Here is a 20,804-nt window from a genome sequence, read left to right on the forward strand (position 1 = left end):
ATGGCCCAGGGCAACCCCCCACTGCAGGCCTCACCCCTACTCCATCCCTTCTCCCAGCCCCAGCTCCTGCTCTGTTTTGCCCATTCCCCCCCTTGCTCTTCCACCCCCCATTGCACTCCTGTCCCAAAGCTTCCTCCTGCAGAGACGTGAGCTGGGGAGATGATCAAGGGGGCTGACACAGGACAGGACCAAGTTTCCAGTCAGTATGAAATAGCTGAACATATGCTGCACTGCAGCCAGGCACTAGGGAGTGCACCGGCTTTTCAGACTGTTCCTGCTGGGCTCCAGTAATTTGGGAGCTCCCAGCAGGCAGAGCATGGTGATACTGTGGGCCCCTTCTGTGAGAAGAAATTCCAAGCAAGAAAATATCAGGAGATTCAGTCCCCAGCATCAGAAGGGTTAAAAGTTTGACCAAGTGCTGTCTGCGAGGCACTGAATTCCTTTCCCATGCGACCCAGCAGCCAGTGTGGGGCAGACCCTATATTTAGAAAATTGCTAAAGGCTGGGTGCTGATAGTTGTCCTGCCCCTTAGCAAAGAAGCCACAGCGAGAGAAGAGGGGGGTGGGAGAGGAAGGGTGCCTGATCTCTCGCTCTAGCTGTGTCCCCTCCCAGGTTGCCTGATCTGGCCACCGGACTTGGTAGCTGTCCCTCCGACAGAGAGTGACCATTCTGCTGTCAGGAGAGCTCGAGACCCAGCGGGTAAGTGCCATTTCCTCACGTCTTCGCTTCCCCTCTCACCGACGCCATGAGCAGCAGCGGCTCATCAGCCCTGCATTCCTGATATCTGAGCCCAGCTGCCGAGGGATATCTGAGCCCTCGGGGCTGGAATGGGATGGATGTTCCCTGAGTGAGAGCCAGGGTGCTGCTCTCTGTGAGGCCTGAAGAACTGGCTGCTGCTTTTCCAGGTTCCCAGCCAGATAATATCAGCCGCCACCTCCCCTGGTATCAGGGGCTCACAGCAAAGGGCCCCTAGGGTGAGTCCTGGGGTTTGAAGTGGCTTGGAGTCAGGGCTTGGCCTGGATCCTTTGTTTGCATTGTCTGGTTATGAGGAGGGCAGGCCTCATATGCCCCACCCTCGTATTCTTTAGTGTCTGTGTCCAGCGCCCCCATCTGCCTTAGTGGATGAGGTTCCTTCTAGTGCAGTGGTCCCCAAACTTTTTACCTCCCATCCACCCTTACACATCTGTGTCCCCTGCCTCCAGAGAACGTGGACGGGGCAGAAGCACTGAAGCTAGAGCCACAGCTGTGGCAGGAGCGGCTTCTATCCCTTCTTGCTCCTTCTCCTTCCCAGCCAGGAATGTGTAGATGCCACTTGTGTAACAGAGCTCTGCCAGGCAAAGCCATTGTGTTGTCACCACAGTGCAGGGCCTGCCTGCTGCCTGCCCAGCCTAGGGATGCCACCTCTGAGGTGCAAAACACAGGGCATCTGGGATGATCCTGAGCCCATCCAGTGGGGCAGCTGGCAGTGTGTGCTGAGCAGTGGCAGATTAACACAAGGGCAAATGGGGCAGTTGTTCTAGGGCCCCCAGGCTTCAGGGGCCCCAAGGCTCCAAAAATCCATTTTGTTGGAACAAATTGCTTTAATGGAACAAAAGAAATGTCATGAGATTCTTATTTTAAAATTCATTTAAGTGTAATTTTCTTATGCATCGTAAGTATGAATAGATTTTAAAGTATAAATAATGGCCGTACATTAATATTTTAATATACGGGGCCAGAAGGGCTTGTGACTGTGTTGTCTCAGGGTGCCACCTGTTCTTAATCTGCCCCTGGTGCTGCTGCGCACCCTGACAGATTTCCTGGGACAGCTACCTCACAAGAAAATGATCTTGGGAACATCTGGACAGGGGGCAACCAAGGCCTCGCCTGAAGGGGTTTTCCCAAGCACCAGCCCATATGCTTGCTTTTCTTTAATTCACCCTCCCTGCCATCTCAAGCGGCTCCCCAGCAATGGCCATGGCAAGCAGCAAGGACTCAGACAGCGAGCAGGTAGTACCAGATGAAGAGGACAGGCCAGATGTGAAGGCGGTGCAGGCTCGCTACCTCCGCAGCCCCTCCCCCAGCCGGTGAGTGTATTTGCTACAGGGGCTGCCACAGATTCCTGAATGCATGTAACAAATTGCTTGTTTCCTCCACAACCCCAGACATGCCCATCCTACGCAGATCAAGAACATAGCCTCAGGCTTCCCTCGCCTCTGAGGGGAAGGGATTTAGAGTACCAGCACAGCCATCCTGGGGCGGGCAGGGAAGTGCTGTGGGGATACAGCTCATGTGTTATTTATCTCATTCATTCAGCTTAGATCGCAGACACGTTATTGGGAGAAGGCATTATTGCTTTCCTGCTACCTACACCCTCCCTCCTCCCGGTTAATTTGAAAAAATTCAGATCTGGATTTCAAAGTCCTGGTATGATGGACCCAGGCTTTTGATTCAGCCTATTATACATATTTGCAAACCTTGTGTGTGGATTTTAACCCTCAAAGATTGAGGCTGTTTGGATTTGGGTTTCCATTCTGGCTTATCTCTCTTAGGAGGGCTGGGAAAAGGCAGGAGGGGGCAACTCAACAGGGCAGCAAAGTTAGCCTTCCTCCAGTGTTTAAGGTGTCTTTTAGTCAAAACAAGTGTACTGAGGTTTTTTTTAAGTATCTGCTTTCTAAAGCAATGTGCCTGACAGGATTTCCCAGAAGCATTCAAATGACACCCAGGGCAGGAAGTGGGGAATAAGGGAAAGATTCAGTCAAAAAGGAGACATTTTGTGACATGTGGTTGTATGCAAATAGGGAATAATTGGCTTCCATTAACGACCTTAACCATGAGGTTTGCTATCAGGAACAAAGTTTGCTTCATTTTACTGTATTCTTTAAAAACTGCCTATGCTGTTCTCCGGGATTCATGTGCAATATAGTCATGTGAGGGTCTTGCCTCATCACCACTTCCTTCTAGTCCACCTCACCTGATCAGCCAATCAGACTGAACAGAACCACCTCCCTCACCTCTTTCTTTTTTCCCCTCAGTACCAAATACCACAGATAAAGCTTCAGGTTTGCACTTCAGTTCAAAGAGCTATAGGCTGCCCTTCCAGCATCAGGGCTTGGAAACCACTGCTGCACGCATACACCTTACTGGCATCTGGTCCTGCGCCTTCTCTGCTCCTTTGGTGACACTGATGCTGTTCCAGTGGTGGCAGCAATACAGAAACTCCTGTTGACTGTGGACTCAGGACTACTGCAGCTCCCCCTTGAAGCCAGCACTGATAGCATTAGTCACTCAAGAGGTGTCAGCACCCCAGCTCGGGAACGTAAGGCATCAGGAAGCCCCTGCAGGAGAGTCCAGTATAGTCATTTTATGGCTTTGCCTTGTTGAGGTTTGTGATGGGTGCAGCGGGCTTGTTGTTGGAGGCCTCGGGGCCCTGCCATGTCCCACCCCTGGGAGGAGCAGAAGAGAAGTCCTCCCAGCAGTGCAGAGTTGACTGCAGGAATGGCTAATCAAGCGCCAGGAGGGCTATATAGTAAAAAGCAGCAGAAGTAGCTGGTCAGTCCATGCTCCCTGGAGTTGGCAGAGACAAGACTAGGGTCCTGGCTGGCTGAAACAGCAGCAGGACCACAGACAGGTCAGTGCAGGTAGGGACCAGGGGATCTAAGGAGTTCCTAGCTGGTTGCTGGGACTGATAAAGGACTGAGCCTAAGGAGGGCTACTGGAAGCCCTGGGCTATGTCCCCATTGTAGGGCGCATAGTAGGGCCATGAGGAAATAAAGACTGTATGCCCCCGAATGGGGCATATCCACCTACAGGCAGTGTGTGACTCAGCCAGAGGGCCAAGTTCAGTGAAGACCTATTGAAGAAATCATTAGCGAGGCAGGGGGTGCTCATGCAAGGGAGGTGCCACCTTGTTCCATATATGAGAGACTGCAGGCACAGACTGCACAGCCAGCCAAGGGGGAGCTTGCAAGAGGCAGGTGCTGATCCTGTCACAAGGTGTTTCAGCAGTCAGTTGGGTTTTGGCAATGAGTGGAGCTTCATAGTACCACCACCTATTTTTGTCCAGTCCAACTCCAGCCCTGGGACAAACCCAGAGCATTCAACTCGTGCCCCAGGCACCATGCAGGTTAACTTAGAATAAAGACACAACTTATCTAGTAGCAGAAGGAGTCTGGACCAGCGCCAAGAGGGAAGGGCATGTGCTTAGTATTACCAAAGGATTCCCCCAGCCCACACACATATGCCCCAGCCTGATCATAACGAACAGTGCACCCTGTAGTTTTCCCACCCATGAGCGGAATAAATTTTGTGCGCATCAAGGCGTGTGCAAATGTGCACCTCCAGTGGAAACATATGTTGCTGGCTGCAGGTGCTCTGCTAATCAGCAGGGCAGCATTTGAATCTCTCCTGGGTGGCTGCCCAAGTACTCTGCTTGCAAGAAACACTGGTAAGGAACCATTCCAGGAGGTGCCAGTGGAATTTAATCTTCTTGCCTATTTGCTGGGAAGTCTGCTAAGAGCCTGGCCTGCAACATAAAGGCCCATACCCTCAGCATGCGTCTTTGGATTCCCCTCTCCTTAACACCTCAGCTCCCTTTGTAGATATGGCCTTTGTCGGCGGCTCCGATGGCCATGCTCCAGCCCTCCCTTTGAACAAGCCTGCAGTCTGGACGTTCCATACAGCACTTGGATTTCCTTAGTCCCTAAATTCCCTGTCCATAGCTGGTCATCGAGATCCTTTCCACAATTACTGGTTTGGGTGGAGAAGGCACATTCTTGCTGTTAACCTGGAGCAGACTTTAGGCACTAAACATGAAAAATCTGTTCAGGTGGTCGTGACAGCAGGGAGAGGAAGGCTCACACACTTTCCCCCCTGTAAAAATTTGGTGTAGTTGTGCCCCCACCCTCACCCCCACTTCCTGCCTCCAGCTAAATGTATCAGCTAAAGTCTGAACCCTCCAGCTCTTTCTGTGCCAACACATCCCACTGCACAGTCCTCCGTGACTGTCCCAATCGCTCCAGTTGCTCCTGGGTTGGAAACGATGCTGTCCATCTAATCTCCCCTGGCCAGTTACTATGGGAACCAATTTAATCAATGCAGCTGGCAGCCAGGCTGGTGTGTGCAGAAGCCTGAGACGTCCAGGTCTTCTCATAGAGGGAAAGGAAACAGTCACCAAATCAAGTCAGAGAGAAATGTTGTATGTCTCTACAGTCAGCTCTCCAACCCCATGGCATGCTGGACCCTGGGGAACCAGTGTGGGGCACAGGAAAAAAAACTTTATCTGGGGTTTTATCCTTTACTTGCTCACAATGAATTCAGCATGTCTGTGTTTAATATTCTTTGTGTGCAAATCTATCCTGGGGAAAGGTGTAAGATAGACAGCCCTGGAGACTGATGCCCCGCCCTTTATCCATAGGAATAAGTGCAGCACCAGCAACAGAGTAGGCTTCCTTTATGCTAGCCCCTGTGGAAGTAACCCAAGGAGCTCTTCCAGGGATGAGAGGGGAGTTCAGGCTGTATCACCTATTCTCTCCTTAACATTTCTGTTGAGACTACCAGTGAAGAGCCTAGTTAGCAGCAGTTTCAATGGAGGGTGTTTTTAGGTGGCGACCTGTCCTCTGGAAATGGAATGGAGCCACCAGACTTGTTTCACATAGCTCATGGAACTACTGTAAAATACTAATGACTTTCAGACACTTTTGATGAGAGTGGCAATTGGACTGGTAACTTAGAAGTGCCCCATTAGGTTGGTTGCGTTCTTCATTTTGAGTTTGGAGATTGAAAGCAGTTCAGCCACTCAGGTTAGGACTCATGCTGACGATGCTGTGGCATGAAATCACTTCTCCCCTGCTGCATTCTGTGTGGGTTAATTGAAAGCCTCTTTCTGCTATACATAACTATACACAAGAAGTGATTTTTCAAATGCTGGAAGCTTCTGCCTCTTGACTCTTTCACTGATGGTAAGAAAATTGTGGTGATTGTCTTTAGTTTAATTTAAATAATCCACAGGGGAAGAGAATTTAGCGAGTCAGGATGGAGTCAGGGCTTTAGATGAATAAATATTCTATAAAAATATTTTGAGACCTCATTCAAATAAAAAGAGTGAATTCACTTTGATTGTATTATGAAACTTTTGATTCATTTTCCATTGATAATCCAAGGAACATATTTTTGGTTTGCAAGAATTTTCACTGGCAAAGAATGGGTCACAAATGCTCTTATAAATATATATTCACATGAGGGCCAGATTTTTAAAGGTAGTTAGGCTCCTTGGGAGATTTCCAAAATCCAAAACCGAGTGCCTAAAACTCATTGATTTCAATGGGGGTTTTAGATACCTAAATGCTTTTGAAAATCCCATTAGGCTCCTAAGTAGTTTTGAAAATGTTGTCCTGAATGTGCAAGCAGCAATCATGAAAGCTGTTGGTGGGGTTGATAATTGTTCCAATTAGAGGACAGAAACAATACCATGTGATTTGACTGACTGAACAAACAGTGAATGTCAGATTATGGGCAGGTTTATTCTAGGACCGAAAGTTGATCTAAGATATGCATCTCCGGCTATGAGAATAGCATAGCTGGAATGGATGTACCTTAGGCTGACTTTCTCTGCCATCCCTACAGCAGGAGGTCAATGGGAGAAACTGTCATGTTGACTTCCTTTGCTCCTCACATCTATGAGAAGTACCAGGATCACCGGGGACACCCTGAACTTTTGATTTAGTAAGTCTCTAAGTCAAACTCTGGAAGATCGACCACAGCAACATTGATCTTGCACTGAGTGCAGACAAACTGTATGACAAAATCAGTAGTTTGTAAGAGAGCCATACATGGCCATCTCATCACTTAAGTCAGACATCAAATAATCTGGAAGAGCAAAGTCAAAAAGGTTTTGTAGACAATACGTTAACAGAAAAGGAAACTAAATTGCAGCGCAATCCATTGTCAGTGGTTCACCAAATTCTAATCAGAAGCCACCCTGGGTATAACAGTAGAGCAGCAGACTTGGAGCAGACATATCAGGAGTGGTACCCAGGTGTCAGTGACAAAGGCGACATAAGAACTTACACAGAATAAAATGGATGGTTATGACCCCTTTCTACCCCAGATAACCCCAACTGTTTAACAGTGAATGTCCAAGCCACTTGTGATATATCACTCTTGGGGAATTCTGCATAAAAATAAAAATTCTGTGTACAATATTTTAAAATTCTACAAAATTCTGCATATTTTAGTTTTCAAAGTAACACAATATAATCACGCCAATTTTGATTATTTTCATAATTTATTTCAAAACACCTGTCAGCGAGTACATCAGTAATAGTACAGAAGAGGAGGAGGATTCAGGAAATGTTTTTTAACAAGTGGATTCCTTGCTAGGGATATTAATTCAGAATGCTGAGTAGTAATTCACTTAAACTACATTACAGAGCTGTATTTCCTACCTCCCTCAGAAGCAGTGCAAAAGTTTGGGGGAGTTGGGGTAATAGAAGGGCAGAGGGAGAGGAAATGAATTGCTGGGAAGGAGCATAGGTGTGAACTTGATGGGTCGTTGGGTAAAGTGTAGAACTGGGTTTTTTGGGAGGAATTGTTAGGGAACTTCCCCCACGCATACCCTGTCTGACCCCGGCCGCCCGGCCTCTCCCATTTCGTCGGGCACATCTGCACCTGTCCCCATGTGTTCCTTAACCCTCCCATGTGCCCTCACACCACCATCCACATGTGTGCTTCCACGCCCTCTGGCAGCCTCCTCCCACTATCCCCATGTTTCCCTTCACTCCCTTCCCCAGCCCATGTGTTTCTGAGCCACCACTCAGCCACTCCCCTTCCATCATGTGGACCTGCACTCTCCTCCCCACTGTGGTCCTGTGCTCCCACTCCCATTCAACCCCTGCCCTAGTCTGTCTTCCCCCAGTAGCTCTTATGAACCCCTGTCTATGACCTGCCCTGGTGGAACAACAGAAACTTTCTGACAGAAGGTATTGTCTGTGGGGGGGAAAAATATGTGTGTGTGTGTGTGTGTGAGAGAGACACACACACACGAAAGAAACACATGCACATAGATGCAAAATGCCCCCAGGGAGCAAGGAAGAGCCTCCAGCAGCAAGTCCCAGAACCCAAATCTAAAGATTTTGGCTCCTGGTCTTCTGCTACTGCACTAAAAATTGCTGTGTAGACATTCAGGCTTGGGTCAGAAGCCATAAGAGCGGGTAGATTTCAGTCTGTAGATCCGATCTCTGGTTCCTCCTTCTACTATAACTAAAGAGAAGTAAGAAGTGCTTTTCAAGCAAGAAGCTGTCTGTGTGGAGGTACCCTTGATTTCTGTTTCACATTAGTAATACATCTAACAATCTCACCTCACTCACCTACCTGCAGTCCCCCTTTGCAGGTACTCTCTCTCTCTAGGTCTGTTCTGCTGTTTCTTTCCGTGGTCTGCAGATCCTCATCGCAGGCCTCACTCTCATCCACTTGCTGCCAGTCATTCCTACAGCCAAATCCTCTTCACCAGGACCCCCGTCAATTCTGACAGACGTCTTTTGAATGACACAGATCTGTTCCAAAGGCAGAGTGCAGAGGACACTTGTCACAGCCTCCAAGGGGGAGTATCTCTCCTTGCACCCCTCTGAAAAGCCTCTGTCTGCCCTCCCAGCTGATCCCCTCTGAAGTAGTTGAAAAGGGCAGCAATGCCCAAGGTGTAGGGGCAGATGAGGAAGTGTTTGTCTAATACTGATATCATTGACTGGCAGGTATTCAGTGATATCGGACACAGACACAGAAAGCATCTTCATGGAGCCTATCCACCTGTCTTCTGCAGTAGCTGCTAAACAGATAATCAAGGAAGGTAAGAGAGGGGAAAAGAGGTGGGGTAAATAAGAGACTTTGGTTGCATTTGGTTAGCCCCTTTTCTTTAGGGATCTTAACGTGCCAGACAAACTTTCATGAAGCCTCAGAACATCCCGCACTCCATGCAGGAGAGAGGTTATTTTTACATACCATTACACAACAGTGTCTGAAGTGCCTTAAAGGCACACAGTGAGTCAATGACCAAGTGACAGAATACAGTGCCAGAGTCCTGTCTGATAGCTGCCTGCTTAGCCAGGGGCACTGGAACGGGGCAGTAGGAGCACGGGGCAGTAGGAGCGGGGCTGTTTCTTCCCACTTTTTACTGGCCCTAAGGGTGAGCAATGGGGGCAAGGACAGAAGGGAACGAGCAGGGGATGGAGTCTCAGGGAGAAGGGACAAGCAGGGGCAAAGCCCTGGGAAGAAGCAGGGGGTAGGTGGCAAGGTTTGGGCACCACTGGCCCCCTACATGCACTTTCAGGGAGCTTTTGCTACTCCTGGCTCTGAGCAGTGGGCAGCTGCCTTCCCCCATATGCTTGGGTTCAGAATGAGACTTCCCCAGACTTCCGACTTGTAACTTTAGCCAGCATAGACTAAACAGGAAAAAAGTAAAGGTTACTGTGTTCAGTCCTCTATTAACTCTCTTGAGGCTACTGCCTGAGCATGCACATGCACACATTTCAGGCTGGGTGGGTGGACATTGCTAAACACAGGCAAGAAATTTGAGTTCTTCGGAAGCTTTGAGTGACAGTCATCTCATTCCAGAACTGAAGACAAAGGAGGTCAAAGTGGATTCACTGTGTGAGGGGATGTTGGAGTCTGCAGAGCAGCTGCTGGTGGAGGACCTGTACAACCGAGTTAAAGAAAAGATTGATGACACCAGCTTGTTCAACACACCGTGTGTGATGGACTTGCAGAGAGCACTCATGAAGGACAGGCTGGAATCTCCCTGGGATCCTGTGAATGAAGTCTGGCCCAACGTCTTTATAGCAGAAAAGTGAGTATGAACTTTCGTCATTGAAGTTGCACGAAATTTCCAATGAAGGGTTTAATGGAGTCACTAAACTTACCTCAGCATAATGCGTATTACATGTAATGCCTTTCAAACCCAGAGATCCAAAGATGTTTTACACTCTGTGTACAAAGATCACACTGCACTGAAAAATAATCACTTCTGTGAAAAACCACAGCTTTTCCACAACACACATGACACTTCAGAACAGTTTAGGAAAGGAGAGAAAGAATACCATATCCAATTAAAAACACCAAGGAAACTAAGCAAAATGAAATTACTGCAGTTGGAATTTGGCTGACACACAGAGACAAACACCTTTTCTTTCAAAAAGAGGTTAAAAATCCCCTGCAGGGCCAGGGCCTCTGTTTTATGGCTCTTCCAAAAGACACCACCGTCAGCAGCCTACTAGTGCCTGAAATTGCGCTGAGACATTGTTTGAGCCCTGAGATGGAAGACTGCTATCTAATGCAGGGCTGAGCAAAATTTTTACATCAGGTCCCTATAATTAGCAGGGCCCCCCAGCCTGATCTGAAGTGATGGAAATTTCAGTTATGTTCATATGGAAAAAAAAAAAAAGTTTCAGAGGTGTAAGAAAATAAGTTTGTGGAATGTAAAAACTTTATTAGTCGGTATATAACTTTGAATACACAGAGATAAAAACAGTAACCTATTTCAACATTTTTAATCAGATAGATGAGCCTCGGTCCCAGAAGCCAATCGTGCTGCACCCTCCCTTATGAAATTTCATGCCCCCAAGGGGGCCCGCCCGTCCACTTTGTGCACCCCAATCTAATGAATCTCCAGTAATGTAGGCTAAGCACTTTGTTTCTCTTTCAGCATCTTTCCAGGAAGTACTTAATGGAAAATGCTACAAAACAGGAAAGTGAAACAAAGCAAGAAGAAGGGTTCTTTCGAAAACAGGCTTTGTTTTCGAAGGAACCTCGTCTACATGGCTGTTTTTGTTTCAAAACAGTCTCTTTTGGAAGCGAGATTGTGAGACTATGCAAATGAGGTGCAAGATATATAAATCTGCACTCTATTTGCATTTCCGATCTCGCTCATTTGCATCCCCCTTTCGAAAGGGGAATATAGTGTAGATTCAGCCGTCGTGTTTTTTCCTTCCAATCTGCCTCTGGGCTTAAGGAAAAAAGCAAAGTCCATACATGGGAATCTGTCTAAACTGATGCTAGATCAAGCTGAGTTCACAATTCATGCATGTTAAACTGTTTATCTTTCAAATATCATGCATATTTTCTTGCTCTTAGATTGTCCCAGGCTCCGGTACACGTCCCTTCCCTAATAACCTGTTCCTCTTCTGACCCTCACATTGCACTGAACATCCTCCAAAGCACTCGGTGGGCTGACAAACAGTTACATCCAGCCTGGTTTGCCACTCTCCATGTCCCATTGTGTTCATTCTTTTCCCATTTTAATCAAGCCTCTTACTGACATCTCCCCTCCTAACACCACCTTTCCAATACAGCACTGTCTCCAGATCTGAAGAGGTGGGTCTGCCCCATGAAAGCTCATCACCTAATCCATTATTTTGTTAGTCTTTAGAGTGCTACAGGACTGCTGGTTTATTTTGTTACCACTTTTCCTGGCCGTCTAAATAAGGACTGGCTTTCTCCAGCCTCAGAACAGAAAACAACCTCTAATGTCCCTTTCTCTTCTTTGGAGGAGTGTTGCAGTGAACAAAGGCCGCCTGAAGAGGCTTGGGATCACTCATGTCCTGAATGCAGCTCATGGTACTGGTGTGTACACGGGGCCAGATTTCTACAATGGTTTGAATATCCAGTACCTAGGCATTGAGGTGGATGACTTCCCAGAGATGGACATTTCAAAACATTTCCACCAGGCTGCAGAGTTCCTTGATGAAGCTCTGTTGACTTACAGAGGTAAGACAAGGAGATTGGCCTAGTATCTGGACACTTGGAAAACCCAGTGATGCAGCAGGAGGCATTAAAGAGAATGTTTTGAACCAGATTTCTAGTACAGTGAGCATTCCAAGGTGGGGAGTAGAGATGCCAGAGGTGGATCAAAGATAGGAAGAGACATAGCTGATGTCCTGCACCCCAGAGATCCCCTACTACAAGCCCTGCAAGTGAATCTGGTGATCCCCTGCCTGAGCCCGGCACTCATGAATATGCTTATTTGAGCCTATATCAAGAGCTACTATTGCAATAATATGCAGCTGTGTACTGCATGCTGAGTCCTCACCTTCACTAGGTTATCTATGTGCTACAGGACAGTAGGCACCACTGTGCTATTGAAAGATAAAACAGGTGATGCATTTCTAGTGATTATACCAAAATCCTGCCAGCTGTTTTGCACCGATGATAACGTACCCCATGTCCTGGTTATTTTTAGGGAATGCTAGTAGAGCATTCTAGAAATTCTGCAGCAATATCAGCTAAAATAAAAAATGGAGCTCTTAATTGAATTAAACATGAAAATAAATATTACAGTCAGTCTTTGATATCCTTTATGTTATTTATTTGGATATTGACTTTGCTTATTTTTTTTCTGCCCTTACATTTTGAAGGTGGTGCTAATTTTTGTGTTGACAACATAACTGCACTGCAAAAGGTCTCAGTAGGAAAAACTAGTTACCCTAATAGGAGACAGCTGGGGATCCTGGCATGTAGGAATTGGTGAGAGCATTTTGGCATTGTAGGGGAATTTGAACAATTCTGGTACAGTATCAGTACTGACACTTTAGATTTGCTTGGCTGGGTTTCAGATGGAGGAGCACATTTCAGTAACACATTTTAGTAAGTGCCAGGTTGTGTGGCAAATGCCATGGAATATGGACCATACATTTCCTTTGTTATAGCACATTTTAGCCGTGTCTACACGTGCACGCTACTTCGAAGTAGCGGCGCCAACTTCGAAATAGCGCCCGTCACGGCTACACGTGTTGGGCGCTATTTCGAAGTTGAAATCGACGTTAGGCGGTGAGACGTCGAAGCCGCTAACCCCATGAGGGGATGGGAATAGCGCCCTACTTCGAAGTTGAATGTCGAAGTAGGGCACGTGTAGACGATCCGCGTCCCACAACATCGAAATAGCGGGGTCCGCCATGGTGGCCATCAGCTGAGGGGTTGAGAGACGCTCTCTCTCCAGCCCCTGCAGGGCTCTATGGTCACCGTGTGCAGCAGCCCTTAGCCCAGGGCTTCTGGCTGCTGCTGCTGCAGCTGGGGATCCATGCTGCATGCACAGGGTCTGCAACCAGTTGTCGGCTCTGTGGATCTTGTGTTGTTTAGTGCAAGTGTGTCTGGGAGGGGCCCTTTAAGGGAGCGGCTTGCTGTTGAGTCCGCCCTGTGATCCTGTCTGCAGCTGTGCCTGGCACCCTTATTTCAATGTGTGCTACTTTGGTGTGTAGACGTTCCCTCGCAGCACCTATTTCAATGTGGTGCTGCGCAATGTCAATGTTGAACGTCGACGTTGCCAGCCCTGGAGGACGTGTAGGCGTTATTCATCGAAATAGCCTATTTCGATGTCGCTACATTGAAATAAGCTACTTCGATGTAGGCTTCACGTGTAGACGTAGCTTTTCAGTGGTATTGTAAGTCAGTGGAGCAACTGTGTTGGTTTTCAGATTGTAGAGTCAGCTATACCAGTCTGCCACCAAACTATATTGGTCTCAAGACCCAATATGACTTTGCATGGTCATCAGTTTTGACCTACAGGAAACTCTAGGTTTAGGTGCACTTGAACATAGAAGATCCAAGTCCTGGGAAAATACAACCAGTAATTTTATTTATCCAAGGCTCTAAAAGTGTTTTACAGACATTACAAACACTAGCAGACCTTAACTAATGAATTAATTTGTCCTTCCAGTGGTCCTTTTGACCCTAATGTTAATATTCCCACTTTACACCATGATGCAGGTAAGTGACATAAACAAGGTAACACAGCAAGTCAAGAGTACGGTAACGATCAGCTCATTGACATTTGTAAAGTGCTTTGAGATTCTTTGATTAAATGAACTAAATGAGTACAAACTCATGGTACAATTTTTGTAATTAGCCTTTTATAAAATGTGCCTCTCCATAGCTCCAGGCACATGTACACTTGTTGCTTGATATTACTTCTATTCTGTCAAGTTTTCATTAAAGAAAATCAGAAATTAAATAAAGAAAAGTACTTTACACGGGTCTGATCTAAATCCCAGTGAAATTAAGACATCCAGTGACATTAATGGACTTTGGATCGGACCTTATGGAGATAAATTGCAGCTTAACCCTTGTAGGCTGTTGAAAGCATATGACACTTTTATATTTCATACCTATAGGTAAAATCCTGGTAAGCAGTGAAATGGGAATCAGTCGCTCGGCTGTGCTGGTGGCTGCTTACCTGATGATCTTCCACCACATGACCATTTTAGAAGCCCTGATGACTATAAGGAAGAAGCGTGCCATTTACCCCAACGATGGGTTTCTGAAACAGCTCAGGGAGCTCAATGAGAAGCTGCTGGAGGAACGAGAGCAGGAAGATGCTGAGGGTGATGATGACACAGCCAGCCAGTGTTCTTTCATCAAAGCAGGCACCTATTCCCTGATGTCTGGATTTGGGGGCTCTGAGAGTGTCATGGGAGCCAAAGTGCACTCGATCACGGTGGAGGAAGAGGATACCACCAGCATTCTGGGAAGTGTTCTGAGTTCTTCATCCATGGGAAAATCTAACTTGGTTTCCCAGCAACCCACTCTCATCAGTGAGGAGGAGGAGGAACAGCTGTATGAGGAATGGAGGCAGAAGCAAGGTCTGCCTGCAAGGGAACCACCAAATCGCAATGTGGAAAACACACCTTCAAAGCTTCCAGATCAGCTGGGGGAGGAATCTGAGAATGTGGAACAGATGATCGAAGAGTGGCAGAGTCGAAATGCAAAATATGAAAAGGAAGGCTATGGGCTACCCAGAGAAGAGGATAGTGTCTCCTACATGGGAGAAACACCATATCCTTCAAGTGAATTGTGTGACACAGACAGCGTGAGCAGCCTTGACATCCAAACTCTGAAGCAACAACTGGAAGCCAGCAGCATCAACAGGTTGAGGAGGGGGCGCACAGACTCTGTATCTACAGAAAGTACCTGGGATATGTGGAACCAGAGGCTGCTAGAGATTGAGAAGGAAGCTACTCAGAAATACCGTTGCAGGGGTAAAAGCAGTGATGACAGCCCAGAACCGGAACCGGGAAGAAAGGGCAAAGATGTGGATGCAGAGAGTGTTATCTCAGACACCAGCTCCTTCTATAACTTCTGCCAAAAGAACAAAGACAAGCTGACCCCTCTTGAAAGGTGGAAGATCAAGAGAATCCAGTTTGGCTTTCACAAGAAGGATGCAGAATCCCCTGTGCTCCCCAAGATGGGAGAGGACAGCCAGCCAGGTGAGGAAGTAGTGGCAGAAGAAGAGAAGGATCTATCAGATGTTAACCTGACAGCTTACCAGGCCTGGAAAATAAAACACCAGAAGAGGGTGGGCAAAGAGAACAAGGATGATATCGTGGAGCTTGCCAAGGGTGAAGATTCTGCTTCAGCCAAAAGGAAGCAGAGGAGAGTGGAGCTACTTGAACATTCAAAAAAAATCCTGGAAGAAAGCCAGTCCCTCTGCAGCTGGGAGACAGAGAGCGCAATGAGTGGAAGTATCCCGCTGTCATCTCTTTGGCTCTCAGCAGCTTCCATAAGTGGTGTGGAGGATTCAGCTTCTACACTGAGCACGCAGAGCAACCATTCATCTTTACCTCAGGGCAAAAGCATCACTGGGGCTATGCAGCCCCAAATACCAGCCACACCTCTACCCAACATCCCAGCGGGCCCTGGAGCTGCGATATCACTGGCCAGTATTCAGAACTGGATTGCCAGTGTGGTTAGTGAAACCATTGCTCAGAAACAAAATGAGATAATGATGTTGTCCCATTCGCCCTCTATATTGACCTCCAGCATGAAGTCAGGTGACCTTGGCAGATGCCTCGATGATGATAAGGCCTCGCTTCTCAGTGCACAAAGTGGCTTGTCTCTAGCTAGCTCGCTGCTGTGCCCAAGGGATACGGAGGGTGCTGATGCCCAGTCTATTTTGTCTTCCAGTGCCTCAGTGAGTGAGAGGACAGGAAGACCTAGCTCAAGCCAAAGGGTGACTCAAACAAGCAAGCCACTATACAGCCTCTTTGCAGATGATATTGACCTGAGAAAACTCAGCCAGAAGGAGAAGGAGATGCAAATGGAGATGAGAGGGAAGATGTCAGATTATCGAATTGAAAAGCTTGTCAGAGACAACAAGCGCAGCACTTTATTTAAGAAGAAGAAAGCCCAAGGAGAAGATGAAGAGAAAGTTGAAGACAACAGAGTGAACACAATAGGTAGCATACAGTACCCATTCCAAACAGATATTGACAAAGCTGATACAGCTTCTGCTTTCTCCCGTCAGTTTGCAAACACTGGTGCCATGAATTCAGAGGTGGAGAACAATGTTAACAAGTGGCTCAGTGGCCTGAAAGAAGAAGAAAAAACATCCTATCATGACCACAGTGAAAGGGCTAGAGAGAAATACAATGCATCATCTACTCTCAGAGAAGTCGACTCTGAAGCATCCAGGTACAGCTTCTCCAGATCCCAAAGAGAAGAGGTGGACAGTTCTTCTTCCTACCTGTCTAAAGGTGATTCACTGAGAACAACATCAAGATTTTCCTCTACCTCTGCAAAAGATGACAAGGAGATGTACAAGTTCACACGAATGAAGTCTAGAGAAACAATTTTTAGGGAAGAAAGCCCCAAGCCATCCTCTGACTCTGAATCCCCAGGACCATCTACACAGAGTCGAGTCAGGTCTCGTCAACTGGAAAAATCTGAAGAGGAGTCTAGTTCCAACATGTCAGAATTTGGAGCAAAGAGAAAGTTCATTCAGAGTTTTTCAAAGTCTGAAGAGGATGGAGACAGAGAAGAGAAAGTGGAAGAAAGTGCAGAGAGGTTTGCATCAAAGCAATTCTCACGGTACAGGAGAAGCACCCACAAGGAAGAAGAAGAAGAAATGGATGATGATGCCATTATTGCTGCCTGGAGAAGTCGGCAAGAAGAAACTAAGGCAAAGCTCCAGCGAAGAAGGGAGGAGTGATTGAGGACAAGGGTGTGAAGACACCACGAAGACTGAAATGGGGTCCCCACAGGTTCCCAACCTCAGCTGGAGTCCCAGACACAGATATCTCACCTGACTCATTATTATATCTCAGATCATCTTTCATGAGTTCCAGGGCACTACTGATGCCCTGGAAAAGCTTTCTTTGCCTTCATCAACAGACTTGGAGGAAGAAGGTTAAGCATGTGAAATGTTTTTGGTTTGTCAAAAAGAAGAAGCTTGTGCATAGGTATGAATAAATCATTAGGAGACACTTGTATTCAGAGAATATTTTAGTACCAATAGCAATTAAAGCTGTTCTGGCCCTGGGACAGTACCCACAAGTCAAGAGCTTCGTGACATCTTGTTTTGATTATTTAATTTTTCTGCAGTCATTAAAGAGTCCTTCTAGCATTATTTCTAGCTTTATTTTGACTATAAATGGGGGAATGGGGAAGATACCATCGTTTCTAGAAGCCTGACAGTGTAATTTTCTCTGTGAGCTCCATTGCCTTTTTCCCATATGGAAAATATTGAGGGTTCTTTTTATTTTTAAGTGCATCACTTTTTATTATTAAGCACAAGCTATTGCGGCTTTGTTACGTGTACTTCATCGGCGTCATGAATGTCAACAACAGAATTTGCTCCACTGAGTAGCTGCAGCAGAACAAAATATCCATTAAGTGTAGCTATTGTGGGGATTTATGTTTTGGGTTTCTTATTTTATTTGCTGTCAGTTGGTTGAGATTAGGGGAAGGACACTACTGTGAAAATAATAATAATAGAATAATTCCTGTTAGTGGGAAGTGGGTAGGTTTAGAGGATAAAGTAAGAAAAGAACAAGTTAAAAATTACTTAGAAAAAGTAGATGTCCGCAAGTCACCAGGGCCTGATAAAATGCATCCTAGAATTCTTAAGGAGCTGATAGAGGAGGTTTCTGAGCCTTTAGCTATCATCTTTGAAAAGTCCTGGAAGTCAGGACAGATTCCAGAAGACAGGAAAAGGGCAAACATAGTGCCCATCTATAAAATGGGAAAAAAAAGAACAACCCAGGAAACTAGAGACCAGTCAATTTAACTTCTGAGCCTGGAAAGATAATGGAGCAAATAATTAAGGAATTCATCTGCAATTATCTTGAAGAAAATAAACTGATAAGTAACAGCTGGCATGGATTTGTAAAGAACAAATCATGCCAGACCAAACTGATAGCTTTCTTTGATAGGATAACGAGTCTAGTGGATAAGGGAAAGGTGGTGGATTTGGTGTATCGAGACTTTAATAAGGCATTTGACTCAGTCTTGCATGATCTTCTTGTCAATAAACTAAGCAAATACAACTTAGATGGGGCCACTATAAGATGGGTGCATAACTGGCTGGATAACTGTTCTTATGGCTGGGAGGGCATGACAAGTGGGGTTCTGCAGGGATCTGTTTTGGGACCAGCTCTATGCAATATCTTCATCAACGGTGTAGATATTGCCATAGAGAGTATGCTTATTAAGTTTGCAGATGATACCAATCTGGGAGGGGTTGCAACTGCTTTGAAGGACAGGGTCATAATTCAAAATGGTCTGGACAAACTGGAGAAATGGTCTGAGGTAAATAGGATGAAGTTTAATAAGGACAAATACAAATTACTCTGCATAGGAAGGAACAATCAGTTTCATACATATAAAATGGGAAGCCACTATCTAGGAACGAATACTGCAGAAAGGGATTTAGGGGTCATAGTGGAGCACAAGCTAAACATGAGTCAACATTGTGATGCTGTTGCAAAAAAAGCAAACATGATTCTGAGATGGAGTGTTGAAAGCAAGACACAGGAAGTCATTCTGCTCTACTCAGTGCTCATTAGGCCTCAGTGGGGGTACTGTGTCCAGTTCTGGGCACCACATTTCAAGAAAGACGTGGAGAAATTGGAGAAGGTCCAGGGAAGAGCAACAAGAATGATTAAAAGTCTAGAGAACAAGAGCTATGAGGGAAGACTGAAAGAACTGGGCTTGTGTTAGTTAGAAAAGAGAAGACTTAGAGGGGACATGATAGCGGTTTTCAAGTACCTCAAAGAGGGTTACAAGGAGAAAAAATGTTCTCCTTGGCCTTTGGGGATAGGACAAGGAGCAATGGGCTTAAACTGCAGCAAAGGAGGTTTAGATTAGACATTAGGCGAAACTTCCTAACTGTCAGGGTGGTCAAACACCGGAATAAATTACCTAAGGATGTTGCAGAATCTCCATCGCTGGAGATATTTAAGAGCAGGTTAGATAGATACCTATCAGGGATGGTCTAGATGCTGACTGATCCTGCCAAGAGGGCAGGGAACTGGATGACCTCTTGAGTTCCCTTCCAGTTCTAGTGTTCTATGATTCTCTGAAACTCAAGGATTGTTCTCCTACTGAATACAGCACAAGGCCAAATTCTGAAATGACTAGCGGTCAGTGTCTGAGCCCTTTTAAAAGGATCCTATTCAGCGTGGCAGATCTTAACATATATATAATAGAGATAACATAACCTATATAGTAACAAGAATGCTTTCTTGTTAAAAGTTTAATACACTAAGGGATCTGTCTGTGTAGTACTACTGCCTATGAGTAGATGGAGTTAGACCCCGTCCAGTGTGATTATGTCTCCTGCTGGTGGCTTGAGGACTGCAAGAGGAAAAAAGTATTTAATACTATTGACAGCTTAGTAGTCTTACAAATGGATATTCTGATCTTATTCAAAAGGCAGGGGTCTGTGTTGGAGGAAAAATTCTGAGCAGAGTTTGACGAAGCATGTATGCAATTCAGCTGTTATGCCTGAAGTCCTATTTCATCTATTTCTTTTCTATATTTCAGCATTGGTGCCTTAAATAAATAGGTGGTACTCATACCAATAGCAGGTAATAAACAAATAGATGACTAATATATAGTGGACTGCAACATGCAAAAATTGTGTACAGTCCAAAAAGAAAATCTTACATTTCTGTTAAATGATAGCTCTGTGGAAGTTTCACATTGGATGGTTGTGAAATGTTTCTTTAATTGGCTTCTGGGTTAAACTCCATGATCATTTACTTCAGAGTCTCTGGTTCTGGTGCCTGCCAGGATGTGCTGAATCCTATGAAGTTCCACATGACAAAACTAGATACTCCTCAAGGAATTATTTGTGTGGATTGTACATCACTGTAAGTTTCTGACACATTCAGACGCTGACTAGTGGCTGAATAATATGTAACCCTTCTATTAACGCCAGACGCCTGCCAGAAGGGCCGGGTTCAACTCTTGTGGGGTTTTCCTGTCAAGGATACAACCAACAGGCTCGAGCCCCCACCCAGTGGCTTGGGACAATTTCACCCCCGTGCTGGGTGCCTGTAAGGCCGTTCTTCCCCATCCCTCGCAAGCACAGAGTCTGAGATAGAAATGGCTTTTTTAATGACCATAACCCACCCCAAGGTTACAGTGACAGATGCAGTATGTCTAAGCAAAGAAGAGACAAACCCCCTTTTACCCAGATACCATCCCCATATGCAGTAGAACCAAGTCTCTTGCTGGGGCTCTTGGCCCTTTACCCCACACACAGTTACAGGATGTACCTCCTGCAGTGCAGTCCCAAACCCAAAGCCTGCAGATACATCACCAGGGCAGTACTAGCTGTCCACTTGTGTGCAGCCTCCCCTTGCTGCCACCAGCCACCATCACCTGCCAGTGCTCCTACCAGCCACCCACCATTGTCACTCCCAACCCCACTGCTTGGGATCACCCTAAGGCAGAACCTTGTGATTTCAGCTCCTGGTATCTCTCATATGGGGTTTCATAAACACCCTAGTATCCAGCTCTATTTTTCAACAGGTGGGGAGAGTTAGTCAAGCCAGGCTTATAGC

General features: G+C 46.2%; 1 protein-coding gene across 3 annotated transcripts; it reads left to right on the forward strand.

The window, feature by feature from the left end:
• Nucleotides 1–533: 533 nt before the first annotated feature.
• STYXL2 (serine/threonine/tyrosine interacting like 2) lies at nucleotides 534–17,380 on the forward strand. Of its 3 annotated transcripts, none has more exons than XM_074998104.1 (6): nucleotides 534–699; nucleotides 1,938–2,066; nucleotides 8,727–8,821; nucleotides 9,586–9,817; nucleotides 11,516–11,733; nucleotides 14,133–17,380. In XM_074998104.1, exons 2-6 carry the CDS (start codon nucleotides 1,951–1,953, stop codon nucleotides 16,943–16,945), a joined length of 3,474 nt encoding a protein of 1,157 aa, XP_074854205.1. In that variant the 5' UTR covers nucleotides 534–699; nucleotides 1,938–1,950; the 3' UTR covers nucleotides 16,946–17,380. The 3 variants fall into 3 exon arrangements, with proteins under 3 accessions (XP_074854205.1, XP_074854214.1, XP_074854222.1); XM_074998113.1 differs by having other exon boundaries at nucleotides 1,949–2,066; XM_074998121.1 differs by lacking the exon at nucleotides 1,938–2,066.
• Nucleotides 17,381–20,804: the final 3,424 nt, after the last annotated feature.

This window comes from Carettochelys insculpta, chromosome 1 (assembly GCF_033958435.1).
Source record: "Carettochelys insculpta isolate YL-2023 chromosome 1, ASM3395843v1, whole genome shotgun sequence".
NCBI classification, from domain to species: domain Eukaryota; kingdom Metazoa; phylum Chordata; order Testudines; family Carettochelyidae; genus Carettochelys; species Carettochelys insculpta.

What these genes read in the sequence shown, in the direction of transcription:
- STYXL2 (XM_074998104.1), top strand. Translation starts at nt 1,951, where the DNA reads ATGGCCATGGCAAGCAGCAAGGACTCAGACAGCGAGCAGGTAGTACCA. An exon ending in CGCAGCCCCTCCCCCAGCCG is followed by an intron (nt 2,067 to 8,726) that starts GTGAGTGTATTT and finishes ATTGACTGGCAG; the next exon opens with GTATTCAGTGATATCGGACA. An exon ending in TAAACAGATAATCAAGGAAG is followed by an intron (nt 8,822 to 9,585) that starts GTAAGAGAGGGG and finishes ATCTCATTCCAG; the next exon opens with AACTGAAGACAAAGGAGGTC.